At 41.4% G+C, this 27,473-nt stretch overlaps 1 protein-coding gene across 1 annotated transcript in view; it reads left to right on the top strand.

The window, feature by feature from the left end:
* Nucleotides 1–11,151, top strand: part of MKX (mohawk homeobox) — a 49,330-nt gene extending 38,179 nt beyond the window's left edge. Inside the window, 2 exon segments of the mRNA XM_027889687.1 lie at nt 8,392–8,425; nt 8,534–11,151. Coding sequence (XP_027745488.1) covers nt 8,392–8,425; nt 8,534–8,720 — 221 coding nt within the window. The 3' untranslated portion in view covers nt 8,721–11,151.
* Nucleotides 11,152–27,473: the final 16,322 nt, after the last annotated feature.

The raw sequence follows: 27,473 nt of genomic DNA on the forward strand, positions 1-27,473 counted from the left end.
CATGTGTTCGTATCATAATGTTACACCGCATATGTAGGGTCTGCTCCCAAACCCACAGCCAACTAGCATAACAAAATCAGATTTTACTGCTGTAGTGTCAGCCTAGGGTTGAAATATGGCTTTGAAACCCTCCCTTTCACCCCGTTTTTTTAATGAAAAACAATCATGCTGGAGTGTAATAGTGCTTATCCTGGCTGCATTTTACTTCAGCTTTTTATTTTTAAAGCCTTATTTTAGGCTTTAAGAGCTCCCAATTAAACTCCTTAGATCCAGAGTAAAAGCCTGAACGTGCCTGCCTGCACAACAGCAAGTTTCCTGGGTGGGAAAAGGGATATTTTTGTGTTAAAACTAAAGAAAATGGACACAGTGGTATGTTTTCTCCCTTCATATTCCTTACTCTTCTTTTTCCTGATGAATCTTCATTTACCATTTTATCATTTTTGTCACATCTCCCATACTCTTTCCTTTATTTCTTTTTTCTCTTTCCCTTCCCCTTTCTCCTCTTTTCATTATTTCACCCTCCAGCTCACCTTCTGCCAAACCAGTTAACCCCTTAATGATTTACAGCAGGAGGGCGGACAACTTTATCCAGTCAGTCAGCACAGCACATGCTGTAAATCCCTTCCTAAATGACACGCACAAAAAAAGAAGCCTAGGTCAGATGTTTGTTTATGCGTTGTGAAATGCATGTGGGAGACTATCACCAAGGAATCTGACAACATTGCGCTACTAATTACATGCCAACTCAATGAGAAAAGATTTTATTTCAGTCAGCTTTGCAGCAAACTTGAAAAGAAAATAATACCACATAACCGTCAGTTTGTTAACAGCTCGCCTCAACACTCCACAGCCCCAGCTCCCATTGTAAGCTCTGCTAAGATCTGGCTAAGAAAACAAGTCTCACACCGTGCCCTGCATCACACCAGGGAGAACACGCTGTCACTGGTCATGGGAAATTTAGAGCCAGCCGTGACAGCCTGAACAATAAAGTGATTTACACAAGGTTTTTATCTAGTTTGCTAGCTCATAAATTCTTACATTCATGTGCACAGTCCAAGACTGTAAGACCATTTGCACCATGCCTACTGTTACGTGGGGCTTTCAGTGCACTTATTAATGCAAATATTAATATAGACTTGCAAACTCAGTTCTCTTTTTATGATTTATAAAATATACCTATCGCTGTCTCTGTGGGCATGTACACTCATTTTATAAAAATCACATGCATTAAAATGTAACTAAATGCCAACTCCCACTGCAGCAGGCTCTAGGCTGCAGAACATAAAAATCTTTGGGTTCCCAGGCATTCAGGAAAAAATCTTGTGTGGTAGCAGTCCTTCACAGTTAAAGATTATATCTGAAATTTTGGTTCAAGAAGCAAATTTCAATGAAAGATTTTCACAGAAAAGGCTTGGTCCTAGGGCATGATGGCAAAGGGATATTTCTAACGTTGGCAAGACCCAACCTATGGGTCTTAATAGAAGATGTCAGATCAGAGCTGTAGCTGTTCCTGGAAAAAAACACTGGGTGTGCAGGGAAAAATACTCACTCTAGCTGTCACTGAACATAAATTGTCATTATGCAGTTTGTTCATCTGAAAGGACATAACAGCTGATGACAGGTCAGTTGTTATACTTGCTGTCACTGTGAAGCCGAAGGAGTGAGGTAACAGGGTTGTGGGGGTGACTTCATTACAAGCTGCTCTGTAACCTCCTCCTGGAAGAAAGAGAGAGCAGTGGTAAAATAAAGTTTTGCTGAAAAGGAGCTTTCTCTACAGCCTGGGCCCAGAGCTCGTTCCTGCAAGTTTCTGACAGCATTCCTCCTCCCACCCAACTAAAGGATATAGTAATAAATCTTTGTCAGTAGAAACCCAGTACCCCCCTGAGATCAGACCAGCTGTGATTGGTATCATGTGCTCTCCCAGGTCACACTACCTCGCTGTGTCTGCAGCCACAGGTCACCTGAAACTCCAAGAGGGACTTCCATCCCTCCGCCAAAAGGCTCTGTTGCATGAGCACTGCCAGCCCCAACTGGGCAGTTCACACAGACCTTCCCACTCTGGGACCTAGTTTGGGCAGGAGCGGCCTCACAAGGGACAACACTGAATGGATCCCATGTGGAGGTGGCCCGTGATCTGCAGGGGGTCTGCCAACGGGGTGAGTTTGGGGAATATTTCTGTAGGAGACTGTGGTTTGGAGTCACTTCCAGCGTAAGCTTTCCTGTCTGCACTTCTCCATAATTCATCCTTAATAGGTCTATTGTCCCTGAGGGAAACCTGGTAGGATGACGCAAAGGGAAAAGGGTTTAAGAGTTTCAGTGCTGGATGGGATGAGTCCTGCCTGTGTGTAGGAGGCCTGTAGTAGTGTAGGGCACTGGCTGAGCATGTTTAGAAACTCATTTCTCTGTTTACATCAGGCTCAGCACAGGAGCCTGCAAGTGTAATCATGGGAGAGCCAACTGCTGTTCCTCCAAGTGAGAGAAGATGAGGTTTTCTTGTTTTTCGGAAGATGCTACAGTCTTTGCACCAAGATTAAATGACATTTTTTATAAGAGAAAAGAGCCTGGCCTGGTACTTTGGGCTACAATTTCCCCTCCCTTGCATTGCTGAGCAGCCTTGGCTAAGCTACCTTTCCACCCCAGATGAGAGTGCAAGTTAGTGGTGTGTGATTCATGGTTTACTTTGGGATCCTTTGTGGGTAAAGAAGCTGCAGCAATACAGAAGAATACAGGAACATTAACTCCAATTAACCCAACTTTTTTCTTGGAAAAAGAGAGATCTGAAATTCTTATGTGCCCTGAAACTGCAGTTTGGAAAATTCTGGAGTCAAGGTGTGTGTGTGTATGAGTATGTGACCTACCTCATCTCACCACTGATTTGCTCACACATGTAAACTTGGTTTTTCTTTCAGCTGCCCCAGTTTATTTCCTGTTCCTCCCTCTTTTTCCTCTGCTTGCTTGTTTTGAAAATGCTGGTCAACACATGTTAAGCCAGAGTCTCCAAAACCAACAAGAGGAAGTTCAGGAGAGGCAGCAAGAGAAACAACTGAATAACGTTGCCAATTTTAAAATGAAGATAAGTTTTACACGACCTTTTATTGAACCAACAAATATTTTATAGTGTTCACCGTTTGAGGCCAGCAGCTTTTTCTTATTTTTTCCTCTGTTTTGAGCTAGAATAGGAGGTGCGTAATTCATCAGGAATCTGTACATGTTTAAGTAGCTTCAAGAAATATGACTGTCATGTGAGACTGACGTGCTGTGTCTTGATTTCCATGTCCATTTTCCCCCTGCTACATAATGTTCTGTACCCTTTCCTCTCTGTCTTATTCCCTCATTCACACGTTCTTTCCCCTGTTGGTTTCAAGCCATCTTTGCTTTGTCAGTGTTACCCGATAACATAAAGCAGGGTTTAAGCCAGTTGTTGCAGTTCAGCTTGAGCTGGATATAACAGCGAGAGGGGGGGCAATGTGGAGGCTTCTTGGTCCTACATAAGTGGTCAGTCTTGCCCTTGGTGTTCCTGGCAGGGCCTTTAGGTAAAGTCAGTTCATCACCACAGACATGATATTCTTAGACTGGTATTCTTATATCCAAAGGATAAAATGTAACTGTAATTAACATTATTTAGCCCACCTCTGAAGCTGTCCAAGTTATTAGTTTGGATGTGGTGAACTGTAAGGATCTGAATTGTTCTGAAGTGTTTGAACATGCCACAAACACCATGTAGCCAAAGTACCTTTGTATTTAGTAATTTGGAACTAAGTGATGCCAATGTGCAGTTTAAGGATGATTTGCACTAGTGTGCAGTTTAAGGATGGTTTCCCTGCAAGAACCCTGTAGTTTACTTTCTTTGGGTAAGCCTTTTTGATAGCAGAAGAATGAAAGAAAATTATATTTTAAATATAAGAGAAATCCAGGAAAATTGTGTTCTTAAATGATTTTGAAATGGTAAAAATATTGCCTAGGCATGTTGTCTTTAGACTTCTGAGGCCCATTTCCATCTCTACTAAAATGGGATGCAGGATGCCTTGCAAGAGAGTTGTCAGGATCAGCCAGTGAATATTTATGACGAAATTTCATGATGAAAAAAAAAGCCATTAGTATTATTAATAATTATGTGAGTCCTGAAAAATGCCATGCTGTACCACAAAGCTGGTATTGTCTGGTGTCTACACTCTTGGCACTACATCCTACAGTAAACTGTATATTGAAAACTCCTACTAATGGAGAGGTATACAGGATTCCATTGGTAAATGATTTATAGTGACTTCCTATTATAAACAAGAGGGAACAAATATCCCACCTAGCTGGTTTCTTTGGGCGGATGCTGAGAGCAGAATGAGACATTCCTGGCTGGATGAAAGCTGATTCTTTGGTTGCCTGCAGCTGGGAGCAGAATGAAGCACCAGAAAGTGAGGTATAAATGACAATCCCTAATTATAAATGATTGAGTTTTTCCATTTTCACAGTGTTTAAAACTCTCTGGTTGTAGAGAAAGTGACCACTGTTTTAAGTGGTTTCTGAACTTGTAACAAAAAGATATTTCTGATGTTTAATATTAAGTAGATTTACTGTAGGATCTCAATATATGCTGAAAGCCTACAAATGTACTTTGACAAGAAGTTTTCTGAGACAAAACAAAACACCTTCGGCAGCAGCCTTTTTTGGGTTTCAGTTAACAAATATGCTGTCGAACAAAACTGTAGTTTTTTCAGGAAAATTATTTGTGCTGGCCAGTTTTATGCTGTTGAGTTGTATTTATGTATGTATGTATGTATGTATGTAGTAGGGTAAACACCATTATTTATCCTTTTAAGTAAATCTTGGGAACAGTGTGGAATACAATAATTCATCAGCACTGGCCTTCCCTGGAGCCATTTGACACACCGATCTGAGCTTGACAAGTGTGTAGGGTTTTAAGTTTGTGTGAGAGCCTGCCTTGATCCAAGCGAGATGACCACACTCCTTCAGAAGAGAGCAGAGGTGGCTGCCACCGAAGGCGTGTGAGTGCTTGGAGAGGACAGCTGTGGTGCGTCCTTGGTACCTCCTATAAAGTGCTGCTTCTGGTGTACTGAGAGAAGGCTCATGAATTAAGTGCCCACCAGCACTTGCTCTGGGGTGAGTCCTTAGCAGAGGCTGCTCAGTGAGAGGCTGCTCAGTGAGATTCAGTATGTTGCATCATTTTTCCATTCCTTCTGTCACCATTTCCAGAGAAGTTACCCAGCCAACAGCCCCATTTCCTTGTTGCCTCAGAGAAGAAATCTAGGAACATGTTGTGTGATGGTCAAGAAACCCAACACTTTCCATTTTGAGAATGCTGTTCTTTGATTATTTTCGTGAAACAACCTCACCAAAATGTTGCTTTTACAGTTGAAATATACTTTGCAATTCTTACGCAGATATGTCAAATATCAAAAGCTTTAATTATCAAAAGCTTTAATTAGCAGTTGAGGGTAGACTAGATAGATTGGAAAATATGAAGAAAATGCAGAATGTTGGGAATGTTAGGTAAGATTCACTTTTTTGCTTGTTTTTATAAATGCAGTAAAATTTTGTCATCTATGTACTTTCTCTGGTGGGCGAAGAGCTAGACATGACTGCACTACCTTTCTTCCAGGCTGACCTAAGCCATTAAGGGTGTAGTTATACTACCAGTGTACTAAATATCTATATACAAATATGGATATGGATTATGGATGTACTAAATATCCAAAGGAGAGATATGGTCCTCCCTCATCCAGTTCATAGCATATCCACATGAATGATAATGCTGTCCAAAGGGAAAATGTGTGAGGAGGGGCCACAGAAGAGGTCTTGCTTAGTGATCTGGCTTTGTAGCAGCACTCGGGGTTGTTGGACTGCAGTGTTAGATAAATGGACTGAAACCACTTCTCAGAGGACATCTCTGTTGTTCAAGAATGGAGTCTGAACAAGTAGCCTGGGTAACGAGACATGACTTAGATGGCAGTTTAGTGGCATGTGAGGTGAACCCCACTTTTGCTCTGGGTTGGAACAAGTTGTTTCGACTGGCATGATGTCAAGGAGCTCATAAGGAATGGTCTTTGTCTCTCTCAGTGTGGTTATATCCCCAACTAAAAAAGAGTGGTTCAGACAGATGTGAGCTGCTTGCATGCTGTGGTAGTGCAAACCTGGCGCATGCTGTGGTAGTGTAAACCTGGCGTAGTAGAGGTTTGGTATAGCCAAAAAAAATTTTTGGCAAGAAAAAGGGGACTTGTGTTTTGAAATGATGGATTTTCAGACTTCATTGTACTAACATGCTTTTACAGCAGTTATTAGCCAGAGCTTTGCAAATTATCAGTGATGGTTTTATTGTAATCCCAGTTTCGAGTTTCTTTGACATAAATTTTTTATTTGAAAAAACCATCAAACCTGAATGGAATAAGAAAAGACTTGTAATTCAGGAAACATCTTCAGCAAAGTTAAAGAATGGGCAACTCTTTTCTCCTGGATTTTATTTTTTAGTTTTGCTGTTGCTTTTATATGCCATGGGCCAGCTACTTTCTTGTAGAGCTGGCTAAACACCAGTAAAAAATATTTGCAAATACTCCTTCAAATAAATGCTGGAATTGGAATGTGTGTCACCATTCGCACCTACTTTCCTCAGAAGTTTGTACAAGCAATTTTTTTGTTCATAGGAAATATTTTCCAACAGTGAAAGAAACTGACAGATGCTGGAGAGAGGTGTATTTATATCCAGGTTTGCTCTGGCAGTGATGTTCTCTATTACATGCCATTTCCATTTCTATGCCTTCTGACCTATTCAGTCCAAACCTCTTCTTGAAAATTGTCTCTAATTAAAAAAACAATGAAGCAGGGCTGAAAAATTCTTTGTAGCCAAGTACAGTGTGAAGAAGGAGACTGTTGGTGTCATTCGGTACCTCTTTCTGGATCAAATATTTCTTTTTTCCTTTGTTCATTGTGCTCTGCATAGATTGGACTTCCCCCTATTGAATCCCATTCAAGCATTGATCTAGGAATGCTTAAGAGATATTGATTTAAGATGTGTCCTTTTAAAACAAAGCTTAAACTTTGGTGAACAGTTTTAAAAAGCAGTTTTGCGTAAGGATGGAAGTCTGCCAAGGCAAACAGCCTGGCAAACAGCTGACCTCTGAAATTACAGGTAGCCTCCCTGCATTTCTTTGGTGAGACTGTGGTGTCCTGCATGTGCTGGGCAGTGGGACTGGGCTGGATTATTGGCTGTGTGAGATAATGGGCTGCTGGCCGTGGTGGGCAAGGTTGCTCATAAGTGGAGGGTTGCCATGTACTTTGGCACCTATTCCACTGGAAGCTCTGTTTAAAGACAAGATCGACTTTTAATTAATAATCTAATGGAAATCTAGCAGTAATGTTGATTTGTAGTAGGTAATCTGGTCTCATAAAGATATGCATTACTTTATGAGATTTATGCTCTGTTCAGAGGCTTTTGGGGTCTTGTAGCCATTAGTGTTCATTCTGTTGCTGTTCCTTTTGTTTGCTTTCCTGTGTACTGCAGCTGGGCATCGGCTTCTCGCTCCTCTGTAATGTATTTCTGTGTGGGGATAGCAAACCCACTGAATTAAGCCTAGGCATTTCTGCTCGGTAAATATTTCTGGCTTCCCTGCGATGTGAGGGTTTAGTGAATGAACAAATGTTACTCTTGATGAGAAAGTGTAGCTTATGCCTGTGATGCAGTTTCATCTTTGAAGGCTGTTAACCTTCACGGGTTAACACACCAAGGTGTGCTTGTTACTTGTATCCTTCTCAGGCTGCCTCTGGGACTGAGGTGCAGCCTCAGCAAGGGGCACATTAAAATTCACACACATCATGTGTGCATGGGTGAGAGTCCTATTTTTAGTGCATACAAGAAGGCATTCACTGAAGGGCAATGAAGCTGACTTTTATTTTTAGGTTTTGCAGTTCCTTATGTCCTTGGGATTTATGTTTTTAAAAACTGCTGCTCTATCACCCTGCAAAATGTAGGTGAACCTTCAAGACCACCTTTATTCTCACTATTGCCAAGATAGCTTTTTCCTCGACATAGTCTGGCGTGGGATATGCCGGGCAGGGTTCAGCACCAGTTCTGCCAGTGCAAGTCTGGTGAGGCATAGTGAGGTTCTACTTCACAAAAGCCTATTTTTGTAAAGTCATGGCTTGGGAACCTCTCCACAGCATTTTTGGTTGGCATGTGCCCTGGTCCAACTCAGTGTAGCTTTCTCCAGGCAGATGTTAGCACGAAGCTTGTCCTTTTTATGTGTCAAAGCAAAGATTTTATTTTATATCTGGTATCAATTTTTTAAAGAAATCTTGGGTCCTTTTTCAATATGCCTATTCCCTGAATGTGTTTCTTTTTAAAACTATTAAAATAAAATAGACTTTTTTTTTTCCTATTTTCAGAAAATCTGGAGAATGGACCAAATAAGTGTGAAAGGTAAGGGACTTCACAGTTTTCCAAAATGATTGCTGTTATCATGGTTTTCCTGATGTCATGTAGCCGTGTAAGCTGTATGTGTAAATATTTGTTATTGCTTGAATCTAGTGCAGCTAACAGAAAAGGAACCAGCAAAGATGAAACGTACTGGAAGGAGATCAACGCAGCTATGGCCCTAACGAACCTTGCCCAGGGGAAGGATAAACTGCAGGGAACTACCAGCTGCATCATTCAGAAATCATCACATATATCAGAAGTAAAGACTGTTAAAGTGCCATTAGTTCAGCAGTTTTGAGAGATGGGTCCTTTTTCTTTTTTTTTATGTCAGATGGACATTTTCCTCACAGGATTGGTTTTCAGCAAAATCAGATTCACAGATATGAGGCAAATGTGGAAAATAGGTCCCCTCTTATAGGATGGTCAGTTAAAAAAATTAAGGTCCGTTCTGACTCAGACGTTTCCATTGTATTAAATGAAATGTTCAATTGCTTCTAAAAAAGCATGTAAATTATAAAAAAACTGTTTTTATCAGAACATTAACTTATTTTATGTTAATCAAAGTGCGCATAAGATGTTTGCATTGCTATTACAGTAAGTGCCTTGCTTTGAAAAAATAAGCTATAACGTGGGCATAGTACAACAGTGTTATGCCTCAAAATGACAATGCCATAATGCTTAAACTTTGTATATTATTCCAAGTGGGCTTAAGCAGCCGAGGGCTAAACACATTACTGCTGAAGGCCCTGGAGAGTTGTGCTTGTTTGACTTGTACAAATTGATGAGTCTTAATGAAATTGTTACATCATTTTCTCTTTTTTTAATCAACAGTGTTATAAAAGTTGTACAGTATGTTTTGTCAAAGTGACAATGAGGTTGTTATGCATGTTTCTTACCTGTATATGCAGTATATTAAAATACCAAAATCATTCCTTTGAAAAGTGCAATACTCTAGAACACAAAAATTTAGGAAATAAGTTAATTGTTCAGATTCTTTTGAACATATGCACCCAGCTATGTTGCTCATTAAAGATTTCTAGTTGAGAAGGTGTTAGCCAGACTAGCTATAAATTCAAGTCAAATTTCTATAATTTTAAAGCTTTACTAGTGACTTACTGAAATTTTGATAGAAGTGAAATTGATTTTTTTCTTCTTGTACAAAACCAAATCTGTAGTGCCATTTATTATTTGCAATGGAATTCAAAAATGTTTCCATGGTGGAACTTATTCCTTTAATGTGGTTTAACATTTTCATTTTGTATGTACTGCATAAATGAGGACAGTTGATTGACATTTCATATTTCAGTGAGAAAAATCTATAATATAAACTATCAAAGCCCAAGGCAGAATCCTAGTGGGAACTGGAACATTGAAAAATCTCAGCATTTAAGGCAGAAGCATTTTAAGAAGATACTAAACCATGTATTAAATGTCATGTCTCTAAACTTGACTGCTATTGAGTGTAATAACTAGCATAAAACCAGGTTTATTTTTAAAATTTATTTGGAGGTGTACAAGTTATTCTTAAGTCATATAACAATAGTCTAATGAGGTTTACAGTGCTTGAATAAACAGTGGCAAAGCCAAAACCAATTTATACTGAATCGGTTATAGAAAACTGGAAAAGAGCTGATTGCTGCAAGGATTTGGATTTTTTCCTGTGGGTATTCTGTCAGGTTTTTTCCTAGTTATCCCTTTCCTTGTTTCTCTTTTTGGTGAGCCATCAATGAACAAGACAAGACTTTAGTTCTGCTCCTGCTGAGTTTAATGGCAGAACTTCCACTTCAATGGAAGCAGGACTGTGCTAATGATGAAACTAACTTCCAAGTAGAGGCTGTTTCAGTTGCACTAAAATAGTCAAGATACATTGCAAATATCAGCCTTGGTGTGACTTCTTAGGAAACTTCTTGATGTAACACAACATTGTTGGGTTTATTTAGTGTACAATGAAAATGATTTGATATGAAAATATTTTGTACATATATATTTTTACTTTGTTTTCTAAATTGCTGATTTGCATTGACTTAAAGTGCCAAGCAAGAAATGTATGTTGTGACTGTATGAACAGTTGAAGTATATGTTTTACTGACTTGCATCATTATGTGTCTAAGATTCCATGACATTAATTTTTGATACTTTACTGGATTTTGACATAATAATGTGAGTTTATAACTAATAACAGAGAGTTAATACTTCACTTTTGTTCATACTATTATAAGTTATTCTGGTATTAAATATTTTGTGACAATAAATTCATGGTTTTGACAAACCTTTCTGTTAGAAATATTCAGTGTTTTTGTCTGTATAAACGACAACAAAATTTGTCATGTAAAAAAGGTACTTTTGGGGACTTCTCTGAAGTAAAACTGGAGAAGACAAGCCATTGTATAAACAACTTGTTAATGGTTCTTTTTTCAAATGATCAAAGCACAAGAATAACTGTAAAACACATCAAGTGGGTTTTAAATTTAAGAAATACTTGGCCTAATTTCTTGTTACTGTTTCCTTTAATTTATTTTTTTCTACTGCTGCTTTAGAGTTTTCTGAAAACACAAATTCTAATGAATTATGTGTGTCTTTTTTTAAATAACAAAAGTCATGATCAGTGCTGAGCCAACAGCTAATGAAAACTCAATAATTATTTATGATATTGGAAAAACAAACATTATTACTATTGCTCTTCTTTGTTTCAACATATGTAACCATTTTAGTAAAATAAATAACCGCAAACAACATCTTGCTGTTTTGAATTAAATATTCATTTATCTGTCCTTAGGCATTTGCATTTCTGGATTCCTGTAATAGTCAGAGTTTCTCTGTACTGGGATACAAGCATGTGACAGACAAAGACGGAACAGAAATGTTAGTTATCCAATTAACACACCTTGTGTGTGCAGTTGTGTGAAGTGGTTCAGTACATCCCTGATAAAAATGACTGCAGTGAGGTTGGGGCAATGACTGCTAATGACAACGTGGCATGATGCTTGTAAATCCTCCACACTGGAGGAGTGCAGAGGGAAGCCCTATCTAATATCTGACCTGAGTCATTGGAGAAGGTCCATCAGTTGGGAAAGAGTTTGCTCATTTAGGGTTTTTTCGGAGTACAGACTATTATTTGCCTACATTACCCTGTGTGGATACTCGGCTGTGGAACCTCTGTGGAGAAAGAGATGCAATCAATCCATTCAGAAGCTCAGTGGTCATAGTAGAAACCCAGTACAAGGGGTCTCCTAAGTTAAAATTGCTCCACTTGCGTAAGAAGGGTGATAGATAAAGTTTGGTGGGCAATCAGCACTTTCAGGTTTTATTTCCTGCTGATCTGTGATCTTTGTACACTGCTGTAATATCTGTGGACATCCCAGATGTCAATAAAGATCTGGATATTCAGCTGATATGTGAGTTCCTGAGGGAATATGTACAGCCTGACTTTTGCTGTTGGGAATGTGAAAAAACACCCACATACTAAATGTTGCTGAGCTACTTGGCATCTGAGTCTGACATAAAAAAAGAGTACCTGAGTCTGACATAAAAAAAGAACTCATTCTGCTCCCATCATCTCTGTCATATCATTTGTAACAGCTGAGGACTCACAACCCCTTATAAACCACTGAGAGTAAGGGGAGCTCCAATTTTCTGTTCTGTAGTTAGAATATACACTGGGATCAGGATTACAGTCTCCTTTTCCAGCACCATACAAGAGCTGCAACCTCTGTTGGTGGGCTAATGTATAAATATGTATGTCAGGTGAAGCATTTTGAGGACATTTGATAACACGGTGGCTTAAGTTCTAACTTGGAGTTTGACAAAGGGTGACAGCTAGACTTGGATACCCACGTGCAAGTGCATGGAGTAATCACTCCACTATGGGCTAGAAGGAGAAGACAGGGAAAGAAGATTCATAAAATCTCTGTTCTGTGCAAGGAAGAATGGATTTAACTTTGGCTAAGGGAAAGGCTATGTGGACTTAAAACTGTTTCTTAATTATCTCTTTACTCTGATAGATTTTGATTATGTTCTCTGGCTTTGATGAATTATATTTTTATCTACCTAAACTATCCATCAGTGGAGATCCACAATACTCTCAGTGAAGATCCATCAGTGGAGAATCAAATGTGAGGTGCTATTACAGAAAGCAGTTTTGATTATAAAAATAATCATGAGCTTCTTGAATTCACTGTACTTTTAATGCTCAGAAAGTCCTACTTTGTACCCCTGTGTCATCCCCAACAATAGGAGAGAGTGTGGGAATCATTCTGCATTAGTCAAAAGTGGCCCTGCACCAGAGGAAGGAGTTTGTGGCTGCCCTGGGGATCTCTGAAATACCAGGGAACTGCCTTCTGTCCTACTTCACCACAGTGAGTGAATACTGACACGAGGAATCACTCAGAGCCTGTCAGGGAGCGTGCCAGTGGGGCACACCATATCCTCCCTACCAAGGCACTGCCAGGTAGTGGGACTGCAGCCACCAAGCTCAGATCCTCCTTCGCGAATCCTCCCAGAGAACTTCAGGTTCCATATTGCTTCTGTTTCTTTCAGTCTTGAGGAAGTGCCAGGCCATATTCCCCTGCATGGCTTTCAAAGGCTGGACAAGATGGGTGTATCTGCTGGTGAATCCCCTGTGTGGGGTTGAATATGAGAGTAAATGTATCTAGTCATACACCTTTCCAAAGCTGCAGAAAAGCTCCTATAAATCAAACTCTACTAGGACTATACAAGTCTTATTTTAATTTCTGCATTCAAAACAACTCTGAAGACCTCAGAGCAACCGTGGCAGAGCCACGATCCTGATACTGCCCTGAGAGAAAAGCAGAACAGCAAAGCTTGTCACTGCCCCTGGGGCTGGGCACTGCCCCAGATGCCCCTTTTCTGTGTGGCAAAGGGAAGGGTGCAGCTGTCTTCTGTCAGGGCTGACTTTCTCACAGATACCAAAATTTCTTGCTGTGAAACCCCATGTTCTGCTGTGAAACCTCCAACACAAGTGTGCACCCACTCAGTGTGACCACACTTTCTTAAAACTGGGTCTGTTATTTGCAGGAAAATAGAGATTTGGCATAGACTGAGAATACTAGATCCTCCAGTACTCCATAAGTGGCTATGAAGTTCAGTGGGCACCACCAGTTCAGTGGTCTCGGTGACTGCTTTAAGCATGATAGGCCCTTGTTGTCATTCCTGTCCTACTGTGAACAAACTATGAGACTCTTGGAGAATCAGAAAGCACCTCAAAGGGTTACAGACTCCTAACCTAACAAATCCAAGCATTTCTGAAGGTCTAAGGGCCAAGTCATGTTTCCATGGCCAAGTATAGACAGTTGCATGCCTACTCTGAGGCATCTGGACAAAAACGTGGCCTGGTTCAGAAACAGGGTAACCAAGTTTGTCATCAAGCCTGAGCTGCTACACCAAGGTCCCCATCAGAGCATGGACTGGACTCAGCATGATGTGCATATGTCTGTGAAGCTTTTGGGCCATTGCTTGTTCAATGCCTTCACTTGTTCGCAATGACCACAAATTTCTCTGTGCTTTGGTGCAGCATTTCAAAGAGGGCAGTAAGCTTTGTGCGGCTGAGCTGTTGCGTGTAGGATGACATTGATAGTTGGGAGCTGTTCTGGTGAAACATCCAGCCGGCCTAGCTAGCTAGGGCAGGAAAGGGAGATGAAGCATGATACAAACGGCTGAACTGCATGAAAGTACTGCATTGACACACTGCAAGGGAGGCTACAGGAATCCAGCCTGGATGCGAGCTCATGTTTTACGAGCTGCTTTGCCAGTGCCCGGGTGTGCTTGATTCTCATTAGCAGCAGAATTGCGACCCAAATCCACAGGCTTCATAGTGCTGGGTTGCTGAGCCAGTGTTTAGGTTTGGGCCCCATCTTGAAACTCCTCTTGTTTAACAAGAGGGGAGGTGGTTGGCTAAAATACGAGTACCTTGAGGAAAAAAAAAAGGAAAAAGAAAAAGGAGGAAAAAAAAGAAGTGGAAAAGAGACATGAATGCCTAATGCAACAGAGAAAAAACCCCAAGCCTCCTTAATGTTGCTGTTATGTCAGCTTGGGTTATTGGCAGTGGAAGTGGTTATTGGCAGTGGAAGTTAGACCTGGCTCGAGGCTAATATAACTTGTGCACCTGACTTTTTAAAAGGAGTTGAGATCTGGTTTCTTTATGGATGGGCTTTTTTTGTTCATGGTGTTGGTCCCTTCTGCAGATTCTCTTTACTTTCCTTTCAGCCTGCTTTGGACTCGACTGTCCTTCTATCATTCTTCCTGCCTGAAAAGTCTCCTGTTACATACAGGAAGCAATGGAATCCTTCACGCCAAAGCTCATTCTCTTGACATTGCAGTTTCTAGGGCCATACCAGCAAAAGATGCATAATTCAAGCTGGTGTTCAGTGACAAAGTCTGCTATCTCCCTTCTCCCAGTCCAGGGCCAGTGAACATATGAACGTTCAGGAGTGCAATAGAGGCTCTTCACCAAACAAGCTCCATCATCTATCACTTCACTCCTAACTACTACTGCTTTTGGCTATCTTAACTCCCAAAAGGACTGTCAATTTAACCATAACTACCTAAGAACTGCCAAGTCTCATTTTATGAGCTGCTGTTGAGAGTTTAGCTATTTAAGGCTGATTTTAAACAATTTTTATTGGTACTTTGTGGCATGTGCCTGATTTACAGTGCTGTAAATAACCACAAATTAGGGACATTTCTTTCTTTACAGTAAAGGCACATTATCTTGAGCATAAGAAAGACTGTTGGTGAAGAACTGGGGTGCAGGCCCTTTTCTGCTACAGGCTTCCTATGTGAGCCCAGGCAAGCCTCAACCTGAGTTTGGTCTATGCAGAAAAGCTGACTCTTTGCTGGGGATGCTCTAAACACCAGGGAATATGGGATGGGAATCCCATCTTGAAATGTCCCTCACTGTCTCACCCTGCTGCTATGATAGGAGAGAGAAGTGCAGTTTTGTAAGTGGCACACTCAGTTTGATGCACTTTAAGAGTTGTAGGTATCTGATGTTAAGCATAATTTAAAATTTCATCTCGGTTGCATGTCCTAGAGCAGGCATCACCATCTGCAGCACTTCCATCTCTTCTCTGACTGCAGCAGGAGAATGAGCTATTGAGACCAGATGCCTAAATCTGACGCAGATAAAGTTGGGAAAGATAAACCATGCTCTCAAGAAACAAGCCATTAGGATCAAAACCACAAAGAGACTTAGTGCACTCAGGCCACCACTACCTGCCTTCCTTTGCAACATCAACTGAGGAGCACACTGAAGCACGTAGGAAGCATGAAATGCATCTTTAAGAAAGACTCCTTGCTGTCCAGGAATTTATGGATCTACTAGTTGAGGCGTAAGATAATGTGTTTCATTACCCTGTGACTTGAGAACTTTCAACAAGGCTGCCGGCCCTTCTTAATACTGACTAGTGTGAGGATGAGAATCTGCATTCTAAGAGGTTTTAAGCTCCTTTCTTGCACCTTTTCAAGAATTTTTCTACCAGGCCTGAGAACTGGAAAGAATGTACTCATCACAATCAGAAGAAATCTGTAAGTCGTGCAACATGGGACAACCCCACCCTGTGCTGTGCTGGTGGGAGAGGACCAAGAAACCAACAGGCACCACACTGGGGTCTCCAGTGCCTTCCCTGGACTGCACAGATGGGCTCCTTTCAATGGTAGATTTCCTATTCATGTTTGCTCTCTTTATATACAGAGAAAAATTCTATTCATAGGAAGGACTGAGAGTGTATAACTTAAGTAATTGCTTTAGGCCGCTCTTAAAATGGGAATCTTAACTTTGGGAATCTTGTGAAACGGCCACAAAATATGTGGCCGGATTTTAAAATGTTCCAAGTGCTCAGTGGCAGCCAGTGTAGTCATGAAAAATGGTCAGCAGTATTTCAGCTACATCTTTGTGAATTAGATGCCAGGTCAGCAAATTTGAAACATTTTGTGTTTAATTTCTTTGGATTTCTTTTAAGAAAGCTTGGAGATGATCAAATCCCCAATTTTTTTTTTTTTTTTATGAAGAAATCTAGTTTTTAAGATTTACTTTTGTTGTCTAAAATGTAAGATAATTATAGTAAAAAGGGTTGATATCAACACCAAAACAGAAGTCATTGAAACTTACAAAAATATTGAGGTTTCCAGATTACTGATTTTTTAAAAATGTCCTTTTGACTATTTATATTAATCTGTTTATGTATCAATATGACCCATTTTAAAACAGCAAAAAAGGGGTTCACCATCTCAAAAAGAAAGACAGGGTGGTAAAATACACCCTCCAGAGTTACATGAAAGAACTTTTAATGCTCAGTGTCTTGAAAATGCGAGCACTTTTGCGTGGTGACCTGTGGAGATAAAGTCTGTATCTCAGTAATTCATTTTGAGAGTACTAGTTTTATGCCGAATCATTTCAGCAAGCACAATGCTGCTTTTGCTGTAGGTCACCTTTGTACCAGTGTCCTGTTGCTTTCAAAAAACATCAGGTTTAAGAGAAACTGTGAGACTTTTGCTTCTGTCTGGGATATTGAAAGGAATTTGCATTCAGACAGAAAATTAAGATAGTGAGCACAGCATTTGATAGTACTTCTCAGCCTTGGAGAGCAGACACCCACTGTGGTAATGGAAGAACCCTTGTGATGTTCATTCATGCATGTTGATTAGAAATAATAGAGGAAGAAAGAAAAAGTAAGGGCATCAGTCTGAAGAAGGCATTCGCATCTCCTAAAGACTGCAACAGGAATAAGTGTATTTCTAGGTGAGCGGTGTAATGGCAACCAGAAAACTCAAGAGTGCTCCAAGATTTGCACCAACCTTTCACTGGCAGTGAAACCACACGCAAAAAAAGTGAGAAAAAAAACCCCAACAGACAGCCAATAGTGTCTGACCATGCTTCAAGATGTAAAGCAGAGAAAATCATAGTAATTTCTAGTCTTTTAAACCCCTGAGTACAGTCCTTAAGCTGACGTCTGCTGAGAAGGGTGTCTGTAGGTGGACAGCAGAAAGGTCTTCTTGAGAGTAGCCTGCCCAGACTGGCAGAACCCCATCAGGTCATGCCCAGGGCCAAATTGGAAGAGACTAAGTTGGAAAGTCTGGTACTTTTGTCACTTTGAAGTATGTGAAGTGTTACACAGAAGTTATATTTATCCACCTCCTTTCACCTTTTTATTTAAAAGCTTTTCCTTTACGGTCTGAGTTCCTGGAAAACCACATCTCTCTTACTGCTGTCTCAAACAAGGCTACTTGCAACAAGTGTTTACTATGAAAACAACTATATAGGTATTGCTGTATAATGCAGTCAGTATCAAACATCTTCTAAGAAGTATCAATCATTCCTCTTCAGGAACAAAAATACAACAAGGTTGCAGGTTTTTTTGAGATTTTCTAGTGGGCAGCTGGGGTGGGAACTCTATACCCAATTTATAACATCAAATATTCCCTATATCTGTTTCACAAGAACATGTACCAGCATGAGAGTGGGATTTGGTAGAACCTGGATTTACAACTAGAAATTAAATACAGGCATGTGGAAACATTATTATGTAAACTAATACTGAGCTACTTCTTACTGCATTCCCTTAAGAGCAACAAAATAGTAGCATGGAAATCAAAGGCCAAGTGTAAATTTTTTAGCCTGTTCTATGAGAATGAAAAGAAAACCAGTCCCATGTAGAACCAGGAGGAGTCATTATTTTTTCATCTGTGAAGTCTTAAATGTCATAGCCCCTGGGCTGAATTCTCCTTTCATCAGAACCAATGGAGCTTTGATACTGGTTTCCACTTGAGCTTGTAAGTTCCCAGAGACTCCACTTTTCACCTTGTACTGAGAATTCTGGCAAAGTACTTCGATGTCTTGCTTTCAGTAGTTTGTTTTGATGGCTCCCATTGCTCAGGTAGGAAGTATACTTCTGAGAAGCTGCAGCTCAGAGACACACTGAGCCCTCAGGTGCTGGTGATTCAGCATCACTCTAGCCTGAGGCATTGCTGCACTGACCCAGACAGGAGGGCAAAGTGCTCTAAGATGCAGCCACATCACCTTCATCTGTGTTTCACCCACTTCTTCAGTCCCTGCAGATCAACCAGGAAACCACCAGAACAAACACTTGAGGCTCACCTGTGCCCCGATCCTGGCCACACCTTCCTCATAATAGCAGTGCAGTAAGAGACACAGCTGCTCTTGAACCTCTAGGGCAGGATAAACAGCCCCATATCTGGCTGTTTGCACTATACAAGGATGTCCATTGATCCTCCAAAACATGTGCTGCCCCTCCATATGAGGGTCAAGTTGGGGAAGTACAGACAGTTGGCTGACATCTCAGGGGTCTGCAGGAACAGCCAGTCAAGCTGTGCATAAGGCAAGAAGGTACGGTAAGTGTCAGCATGGACTTCTTATAAAGAAATCACATAAACCAATTTGATTTGCTTCTGTGACAGTAGAGCAAACTGTGTGTGTGGAAGATTTGCAGTAGATCAGACAGCTACTGGGACTCTACTGAGGCTTTGGCAACATCTTATATGACTATCTTATAAATATGCAGAGGAAATATCATGGAGCTTAAATTACCATTGAGAGTGTATAAAACAAGTGGAAAACTCAGAGAAGTTATTAGGAACTCTGTCAAAATGGAAGTATCCATCAAGGACTTCCACTGAAGTCTGTCCTTGGTGGCTTGTGTTCGGTATTTTCATCAATAGCTTGTCTGAAGTAATAAAGGAAAGGTTCCCCAGCTGTACAGTATGTGCTATTAGCTTTATACAACCAGTTCCTACAGGTCATATAGCCTGGAAAAGGCCTCTGGTGGCTGCTGCTGGGGTGTGCTCCCACTGCCTCCACTGTTCTCCACGGTGGTCTTGGGCAGGAAAAAGCAAAGCTCTTGCAGTGTAGAATCCTGTTACACTTTTTGTTGTCAGCTTGGTGTTCCTTGTAAGTATTTCAGAGGCCAGGGTTAGAATTCAAAGTTGCCTTGATTCATTGGAGAAATGGCCTGAAAAATAACAGAATTCAGCAACTAACTGTATGGCAAGGACCTGTGAACAAAAGGGATGGACTGCACAGAGCATGGTAGGGTAGCTGGGAGTTCTTGCAGAAGATGAAGACTGATCGCAAGGTGGAGACGATCCAAAACCATTCTGTTATTGTGAAAAAAGAAATTACACACTGGGTTGTATATGTTGGTGTTGTACTATATGAAATGTAAGTGAATGTCTTCTGCTTGGTTGAGCTCTGTTGGGGCAGCAGTTACAAGGGATAAGGATCAACTTAGCTGGCACCCAGTTGTTAGATTAGGAGCAAACACGTTCTGGAAGGGAAAACTGATTGATCTGGAGTTGTTAAGTGTAGTAAAGATAATGATCTTCAGGTATATGTGGTCAGCAGAGACACAAAGAGAATAATCCATTCTTTGTACCATAGTACAGTTGAGTAATAATGGGTTTTAATTGCAGCAAAGGAGGTGGTAGGTGAGTTCTTGGATAGAACATGCCAACAGAAGAAGGGGGATCAGATAGGGAAGTACTGGAAGAGATTGTCTCTGTGGGTGGCAGACTTTCCATCATTTAGGCCTTTTTTAAGAACAAGTTAGAGACATATTAATCAGGAATTAAATAGGTGTAATTGATCCTACTTTGAGGCAGGATGGCCTCTCGAGGTCGCCTCTCCACCCCGATTTTCCATTTCAGCAGTCTGCCTTATAAACATGGCATAAAGGTCTGTTGCTCAATAGATGGTTAAAAGAGTGAATAGCAGCTGGTTTATTCCTCTGTTTTTGTGAGGTGTGTTTACATTCCAGGCGTAAGAGTGGAGGGGAAGGACAGTGAGTTCTGATCCCACGAGGCAGCCAGCAAAGGAGACCGGGCAGCCATCCATCGGAGGCTGTTTAACTTTCACAGCCTTTCAGAGTCTAACATAAAGGACAAAGGTGGCTCCCAGATGGAAGACAACAGACTTGAAAAACATGGAAGCTGACAGAGAGGGATGTACATTTAACATGAAAGTCCAAATTGCCAGAAGTAAAAAGCAAGGAAATTTCCAGTTAGGTGCAATGGAACAGCTCCTGAAGGATCTGTAAGTGCTTTTGGCCTCCATAGAAAATACTTGGGCAGAAACCCTCCAGAAGGTATGTTTGTTTTGAGCAGAACCTGGAGTTCCTGCACAGAGCTTTCTGAAGGCTGTGTTGCAGGATTAGCCCATATTCCCTCTATTCAGTGTCATGGGAGACTGAATGTTTTCACTGTTTTCTGGAGCCTGACACAGGCAGACAGACCACAAAGAAAAACACAGGAACAGATCCTATAAGCTGCTTCAAATAACACTTGTTCCAGAGCATCTGGTGAAGGCTGAGGAATTCTAGTTTCACAAAAGATGCCAATAGGGGAAGAAATTATTTCACAGTTTGCCTCAAGCTTCAGGAGGGGTTGCTGAACATGTTAACTGACACCCTTTTGACAGGCTGCTTCGCGGTCACTGCTGCTAACTAACAGGAAAACAAATGCCTGTCGTCTGAGCAGGGATTCACACTCTGTGCCACAAAGCCAAGAAAATTGCTGCTGGAGAATCCCCAGAGTTGCTCTGCGAGTGTGCACAGACTGGCAGGGCCTGTGAAAAAACATCAGGAATGTTCCTTATGTGACAAGACAGATCATTCAGAAGGAAAGCTCTGCTGGGAATGTAAAGACTTGGTATATTGACTCAAAGGGACATTTTGAATACATTTCTAGATATGAGCAGCTCACTTCAGAAAGAAACTAGGGGATAGGGAAAAAACTAGGGAAACTAGGAATAGGAGGTAAAGCAAAGTTAAGCTATATACAAAGATTGAGACTGAGCCAGAAATAGAAAAGGGAAAAGTAAATCAGAATTTGCCTTGCATACATTCACTACGATAAGATTTTTTTTTTTCTTGCAAGCATGGGCAATTCCATTAGCCAAAGAGAGACAAAGTTACTTTTGATACAAAAAATATAGGAATTTTATTACCATTGTATCAAATCCAGTGACTATAGCAAATTCAACCCCCTTTCTCTGCCAGCTACGTGATTCACAAGGTGTTCACCACCAAGACTGACAGTCCGGCTGTTTGTGTGTGCTGAATGAGCTATTCTGGATGTGAAGAACTCGCGTATCTGGACAGAAATGTTCAGGAGGATGATGAAACCTGAAATGGATCCAAGTACAGCACGATAGAAATAGGCTTTGGCTCTCAAGTTAGGAAAGAGGAATATCTGCTAATGGGAGCTGGTTACTGAATTAAACTACTGATCACTTGAGGATGGAAAACAGTTAAATGTCCTAAACCTGAAAGATCTGACCAACATAACCTGTTAGAGACTGAACATGAATTCCCCCTCTACCTTCACCTGGTGTCAGGGATTAAAGAGACCCTGATTGTCACTTACCAATATTTCAGGGAGACTACAAGTCTAGTTCTTTATTTAGATCAACATTTATTTTCTTGTATTAAGATTCTGCTCCTTTAAAAAGAGTTGCAAAAACTGACTTGTGAAAACATACTTACTTAAGGAAATGGCAGTCTCATGAGATCCTTGCAGGAGCAATGCATAATACTGATACTGTTGTCTGTCTCTTGGCAGCAACTTTTTATCAAATGGTTTTTGAGAGGTCTGCCTGGAGAATGTAGTATTAACTCCACAGTCAGAATGAAAAAGCATGAAACGTCAAGAATTATAACTGGTCTTTTAAGAAATTACAGTCTAATTGTATGTAGAGACATGATTTCCCCCTATTTCTTAGAATTGCCAGACCACCTATTTTTCAAGTTACCAGCAAAAGCAACACAGCAGTAGATGTTCCAGTTTCTGATAATCATTCTCACTGATTATCTTATTATTTTCTTCAAAAAGAATTAAAATACAGACTTCATTCCTCAGTTAATTGCAGGTTGGAATTAACTCTACGCTTTAGACCAAGGGAAAATGTAAAGTCCTAAGCTATCACAATACATTTGTCTTTGACTTTTCTCTCTCCCTCCTTGCACTTCCTAACACATCCCTGACACATAGTAAATGAAGCTTTTACAGGGATGAGTTGACTTTTACGGGGCTTGGGTCAATGGGGCACAGGACTAAATGGTGGCTTCTTTGTGACAACTTTTACTACTAAAGAAGCAGCAGCTACTGAATAAGAATAATCTTGTAGGGATTAAGCAAACTTTGGTCTTGATTTACTAAGGCATTGACTGTGCCACACGTTTCCATTGAGGAGAATTTGTATTTTATGTTGAGGGGGGAGCCAGCACTTCTAAGGCAAAATCGATGAGCTTGTGCATAAGCAGATTTGCATTTTGAGTGCTTCTATTTGTGTAGACAAAAAGATGGTGCTTTTGAGATAGCACTGGAACTGCAGAGAAGACCTGCAAACATAAAACCCAGTAGTGGCTGGAGCCTTGAAACATGAATCTAAACCCACAACCAGCATTCACAATCCTGCCGAGAGAAGTTTTTTATTTATTTTTCTGTGCCATTGAGAACAACAATTCATTTACTCCTGATATATAAATTCATACACACACGGCACCAAGTAATATCCTGATAATCCCAAATGTTCCCCAGGTCTCACAACCTCCCTAATGGCAATGCCCCTCCCAGCCAGTTCTCTACCAGCGTGCAGCAGTGCAACCCTGGGGCATGTAACTGAGAAACCTCTGCTTCAGACAAGGGAGAAAGCTTCATGAATCACCAAACAACACTTCTCAGGTGGGAAAAGCACATTCTTTGCTCCTCTACGTGGAATTAGAAAAATATGTGTAGAAGTAAAGCCCTGAAACCCCAAGAGAGCAATTGCGCTCTTTCTTGTTTTGGTTTTGTTGAACTTGTGAATTTTGGGGTGGTTTAATTAAAGGTCTTAAAATTCTTTAACACTGACATTCAAATGCTTCATATTTTTCCCCCAAACTTGTTTGGGATTTCCGTCGTCCACCTCTTTTTCTTGTGTCACTTTTACTCTACAATAAAACAATTGAATCACACACTGGTACATAAATATTGGCAGATTTTTAAGTTTGCTGTTTTTTTCACTCAGCCTATTGGGCAAACAGCCTAGAAAGGCTAAGTTATTTGCCAGAGTTAGAATTTCTGGCAAACAGTACAGATCCAGTACAAATCTCAAATCATATTTTAGGAATGCCGTGCTTCTACCGCACCTTTCCAACTCTTCTCTCTGTGCACTAATGACTATTATGGGGAAATGCGTTCCAGAAATGTGAAAATCAATGTGGTGGGAAATGTACCAAAACCACCTTTCCACTTATACTATCTCAGTTGTCCAAGAAACACAATTAATTAGTGTTATTGAGCTGTTTAGCTCCCCAATAAAAGCTTTTTGAGTGATTGTATGGAGAACCATTGGTACTGGAGACTTCATACTGAAGTAATTAATGGAAGTTGATTATATTCTGACAAGTTAAACACAGGTTTGTTTGATATTACACACACATGGAAAACACATGCGCCATTGAGCTCAGTACCTAGGAGTTTAGATTAATGGTGTTGATGAATTATGTGGAGATTATATACTTTGCAGACACATAATGGACTTGATTTTGAAAAGCAGGCTCTCATTTTGCTCCTGCAATTTCAAGGGTGTGAATAATTGCAGGTGATTTTCTAGGAGCTAGACATCTCGTTGCCTGGTGGAATTCCTTTGGGCAGAGGTCATGCCTGGTTTTGTGCAAGGCACAGAAGGCTCTAGGACAGCACCTGCAGACAGTGAAGAACAAACCTGCACTAGTGCTGCACACTGGAACCACAGTAACCAGAAAGGACAACTGGTTTAATGCACAATTGTGGCAGCTGAGTTGGAGCTTTCAAGAAATAATTTCTCTGTCTAAGTTCAGGGGTATGTGGTGAACTTGAGGCTCAACCTCCAGACATAAAGGAGGAAGCTGTCACTAGGCTTTCTCTTGCTGCCAGGCAGAGGCTGGCAATAGACCTGACACTTAGCTCTGAGACCAGATGCTGAAGCTGTCTCTGTGAGACATTACTCAGGTTCAGCCTAATAGCCTACCATGTAACATCTTTTAGCATCCTCTCCAGCCTGCCTGACCCTGGGGAGTCCCGGGGTATGAACACAGTGGAGTAGGCAGGGCACAGAGAGGCAGCAAAGGGTGGAGATGAGTCAGTGAGAGGTGACCATTGACAATGCCCAGAGACATCAAAACTTCTGTGGTATGTGATATCCTATGGATCCCTAAGGTCTTGTACCTGGGTCGGGGCAATCCCAAGCACAAATACAGGCTGAGTGGAGAACGGGGAGAGGACTTGGGTATGCCTGTGAATGAGAGGCTGGACTGAGCTGTCAGTGTGCATTTGCAGCCCAGAAAGTCATTCGTGTCCTGGGCTGCATCAAAACAATCACAGCCAACAGGCGGAGGGAGGTGATTCTGCCCCTCTGCTCCACTCTTGTGAGACCCCACCTGGAGTGCCTTATCCAGCTCTGGGGTCCCAAACATAAGAAGGACCCAGACCTGTTGGAGCGAGTCCAGAGGAGGCCACAAAGATGATTAGAGTAATGGATCACCTCTCCTATGAGGAAAGGCTGAGAGAGTTGGATTTGTTCAGCCTGGAGAAGAGAAGGCTCTGGGGAGACTTTATAGCAGCCTTCTAGTACCTAAAGGGGGCCCTGCAAGAAGGGCATAGAGAGACTTTTTACAAAGCTGTGTAGTAATAGGACAAGGGAGAATGTCCTTAAGCTGAAGGAGAGTAGGTTTAGATTAGGTACTAAGAAGAAAATCTTTACTGTGAGGGTAGTGAGGCACTGGAATAGCTTGCCCAGAGAAGTTGTGGATGCCCGATCCTTAGAAGTGTTCAAGGACAAGGTGTATGGGGCATTCAGTAACCTGGTCTCGTGGAAGGTGTTCCTGACCATGGCAGGAGGCTTTGAGCTAAATGAACTTTAAGGTCCCTTCCAACCCAAACCATTCTATGATTCTGTGAAACCTTGGACACTGTTGCTGTGATACAAGAACTGAGCCACAGGAGATCCATGGCCAAGGACAAGCTGCTTTGTCTTTGTCCCTCCACATGGAAGTAGAAAACCTAACACAGCAGCACTGGTGTGGGTTTTTTATACAGTTTATTTGACTGTGTAAATACCTAACCCTTTCCTAAGACTCAGCTCCTTTGATCACTCACCTATCTGCAACCTTATAAGAAAAACAGAATTAGGACTTAATTCTGCAATTACTTGTTGCCTCCAAAAAAGAGCAATCATTGCTGGGAAAGGGCTTTGAGTCTCTCCCATGCTGACAGTCTGCTGGAGGTAGTAGATAATCACAGAAGCAAACCCCAATTCTTGCCGTGCCAGAGGACAGGAAGCAGTCCTTTCCGAGCAAGGGGAAAGACCTGGCTTCAGCCACTGCTTCTTAATTAGCTGCTGCAGGTGGAGAGTTGTGCAAGTCCCTCACATTGCTTTTATAACTATCACATCTTTATGTGGCTGAACTGTTTTTTTCCACTGTAATTTGGACATTTTTGGGAAAGAAATATTTTGGGTCACATTATCAATTTTCCCCCCATGGAAAGCTTATGAAAATTAATCTATAAGCAAATTGATGTGAGGAAAAAGTTAGCAGAAATGTTTTCAAATGAGTAACTTTCAAAAGATTTGAGCTCATTCCATTTGAATTACGAAGTCAGAGCTTTGATCCAGCCACTCTACTCCTCTTCCCCCCTCCATGCTACTTTGCATCACACTTGAACAGGTCTCCAGTGAGTACCTTTTTGCTAATGATTGAATTTATCACCGGCAGAAATACCTTGATAGACTGTTCTTGAGGCTGAAGGCTCCATTTGCTGCCCACAGTAGGCACAAGAAGCCTCTGAGCTGCCTTTTGGATGGTGATGTGCTAATCCATCTCAGACAGGCAGAAGAGGGTACTCCTTCTCCAAGACCTACACATTACTGTAACTTTTTGTTCATCATCCCAAGCCAGTTCTCAGCTAGGGCAGCAGTTTGTCTGCAGATAGCAAACTAACTGGGCTAGACTAAGGCCACCATGAAAACACCTGACTGTGCAGTAATCTTGTGCCCTTTTAGTTAGTGGTAAAGCAAATTAGTGACACTGAGTCTAAATGGCTGTAACCTACAATAACACAACCCTGCCATTTCTTTAAAGTGAGATGCCAATTGCACAGCCAGGAGAGCACTGAGATTGTCCTCATAGGAGTCAAGGGGGCCTGTAGGAGCCACTATTCCTTGGGGATAAATACAAGAGACAAAGGCCTTCAAGATGCTTTGTGTAATCACAAAAAGCAAAGAAATGGCCTCTATGCAGAGACATGCATTCCTGCAGAAATAATATAAGGAAATAACCTTTACTTACAAGTGTCTCATTTCACTGGTTATTATTTTTTGTGTTTATGGAAAAGAAGGCAGAGCAGGTGAGAGAAGCTAAGGACAGGGCCTAAAGAGACATCAAGATTATGGCTCCAAGAACAGAGGCAGGGTGGGGGAAAAGAGAGATTCTGGTTAAACTGATTAGAAGGCAATTGTAACCTGAAAAATCAGCTCCTAATTCCTCCTGTGTCTGGGGACACTGCATAGTGCACATTCCTTGTAGACAGAGGGTCATAATAAAAGAAGCCTGATGCTATCATCACCTCTACCTCCTAAGCAACACAGCCCACAGCACTCTGAATTTTGGTGAGTGACCTGGGGTGTGAAGCATTGTTGTGCATATCAGGAGCAAGAGTCAGGCTCCAGGAAGAGAAACTGAGATGTATGTGCACAGGGTCAAGAGAGATAGGGCAATGGAGATGCCTTCAAAATCAACCATGGCAGAAGCAAATCTGAAAGCCAAGTGGGAATCATGGGGCTCACAGGCTACATCTGCATCCTGCAGAGCCTGCAGGTAACCAGAGTCCTTGCTCTACCTCTGTCCTTCCATCTCACCCTCCATGGTGTTTCTGCCTCCTCCTCTCCCCAGTGCTCCTCTATCCCTCCACTCATGGCAGTGAGACAGAGCTGTTGCGTGTCAGCATGTCATTGTTACCTGTGCTGCTGGCCTGGTGCTGGGAAAGGACTGGGACAACCCTCAGT

The sequence above is a fragment of the Empidonax traillii genome, unplaced genomic scaffold (genome assembly GCF_003031625.1).
Source record: "Empidonax traillii isolate 1590-97213 ecotype Southwest subspecies unplaced genomic scaffold, ASM303162v1 scaffold270:size1067046, whole genome shotgun sequence".
Lineage (NCBI taxonomy): Eukaryota > Metazoa > Chordata > Aves > Passeriformes > Tyrannidae > Empidonax > Empidonax traillii.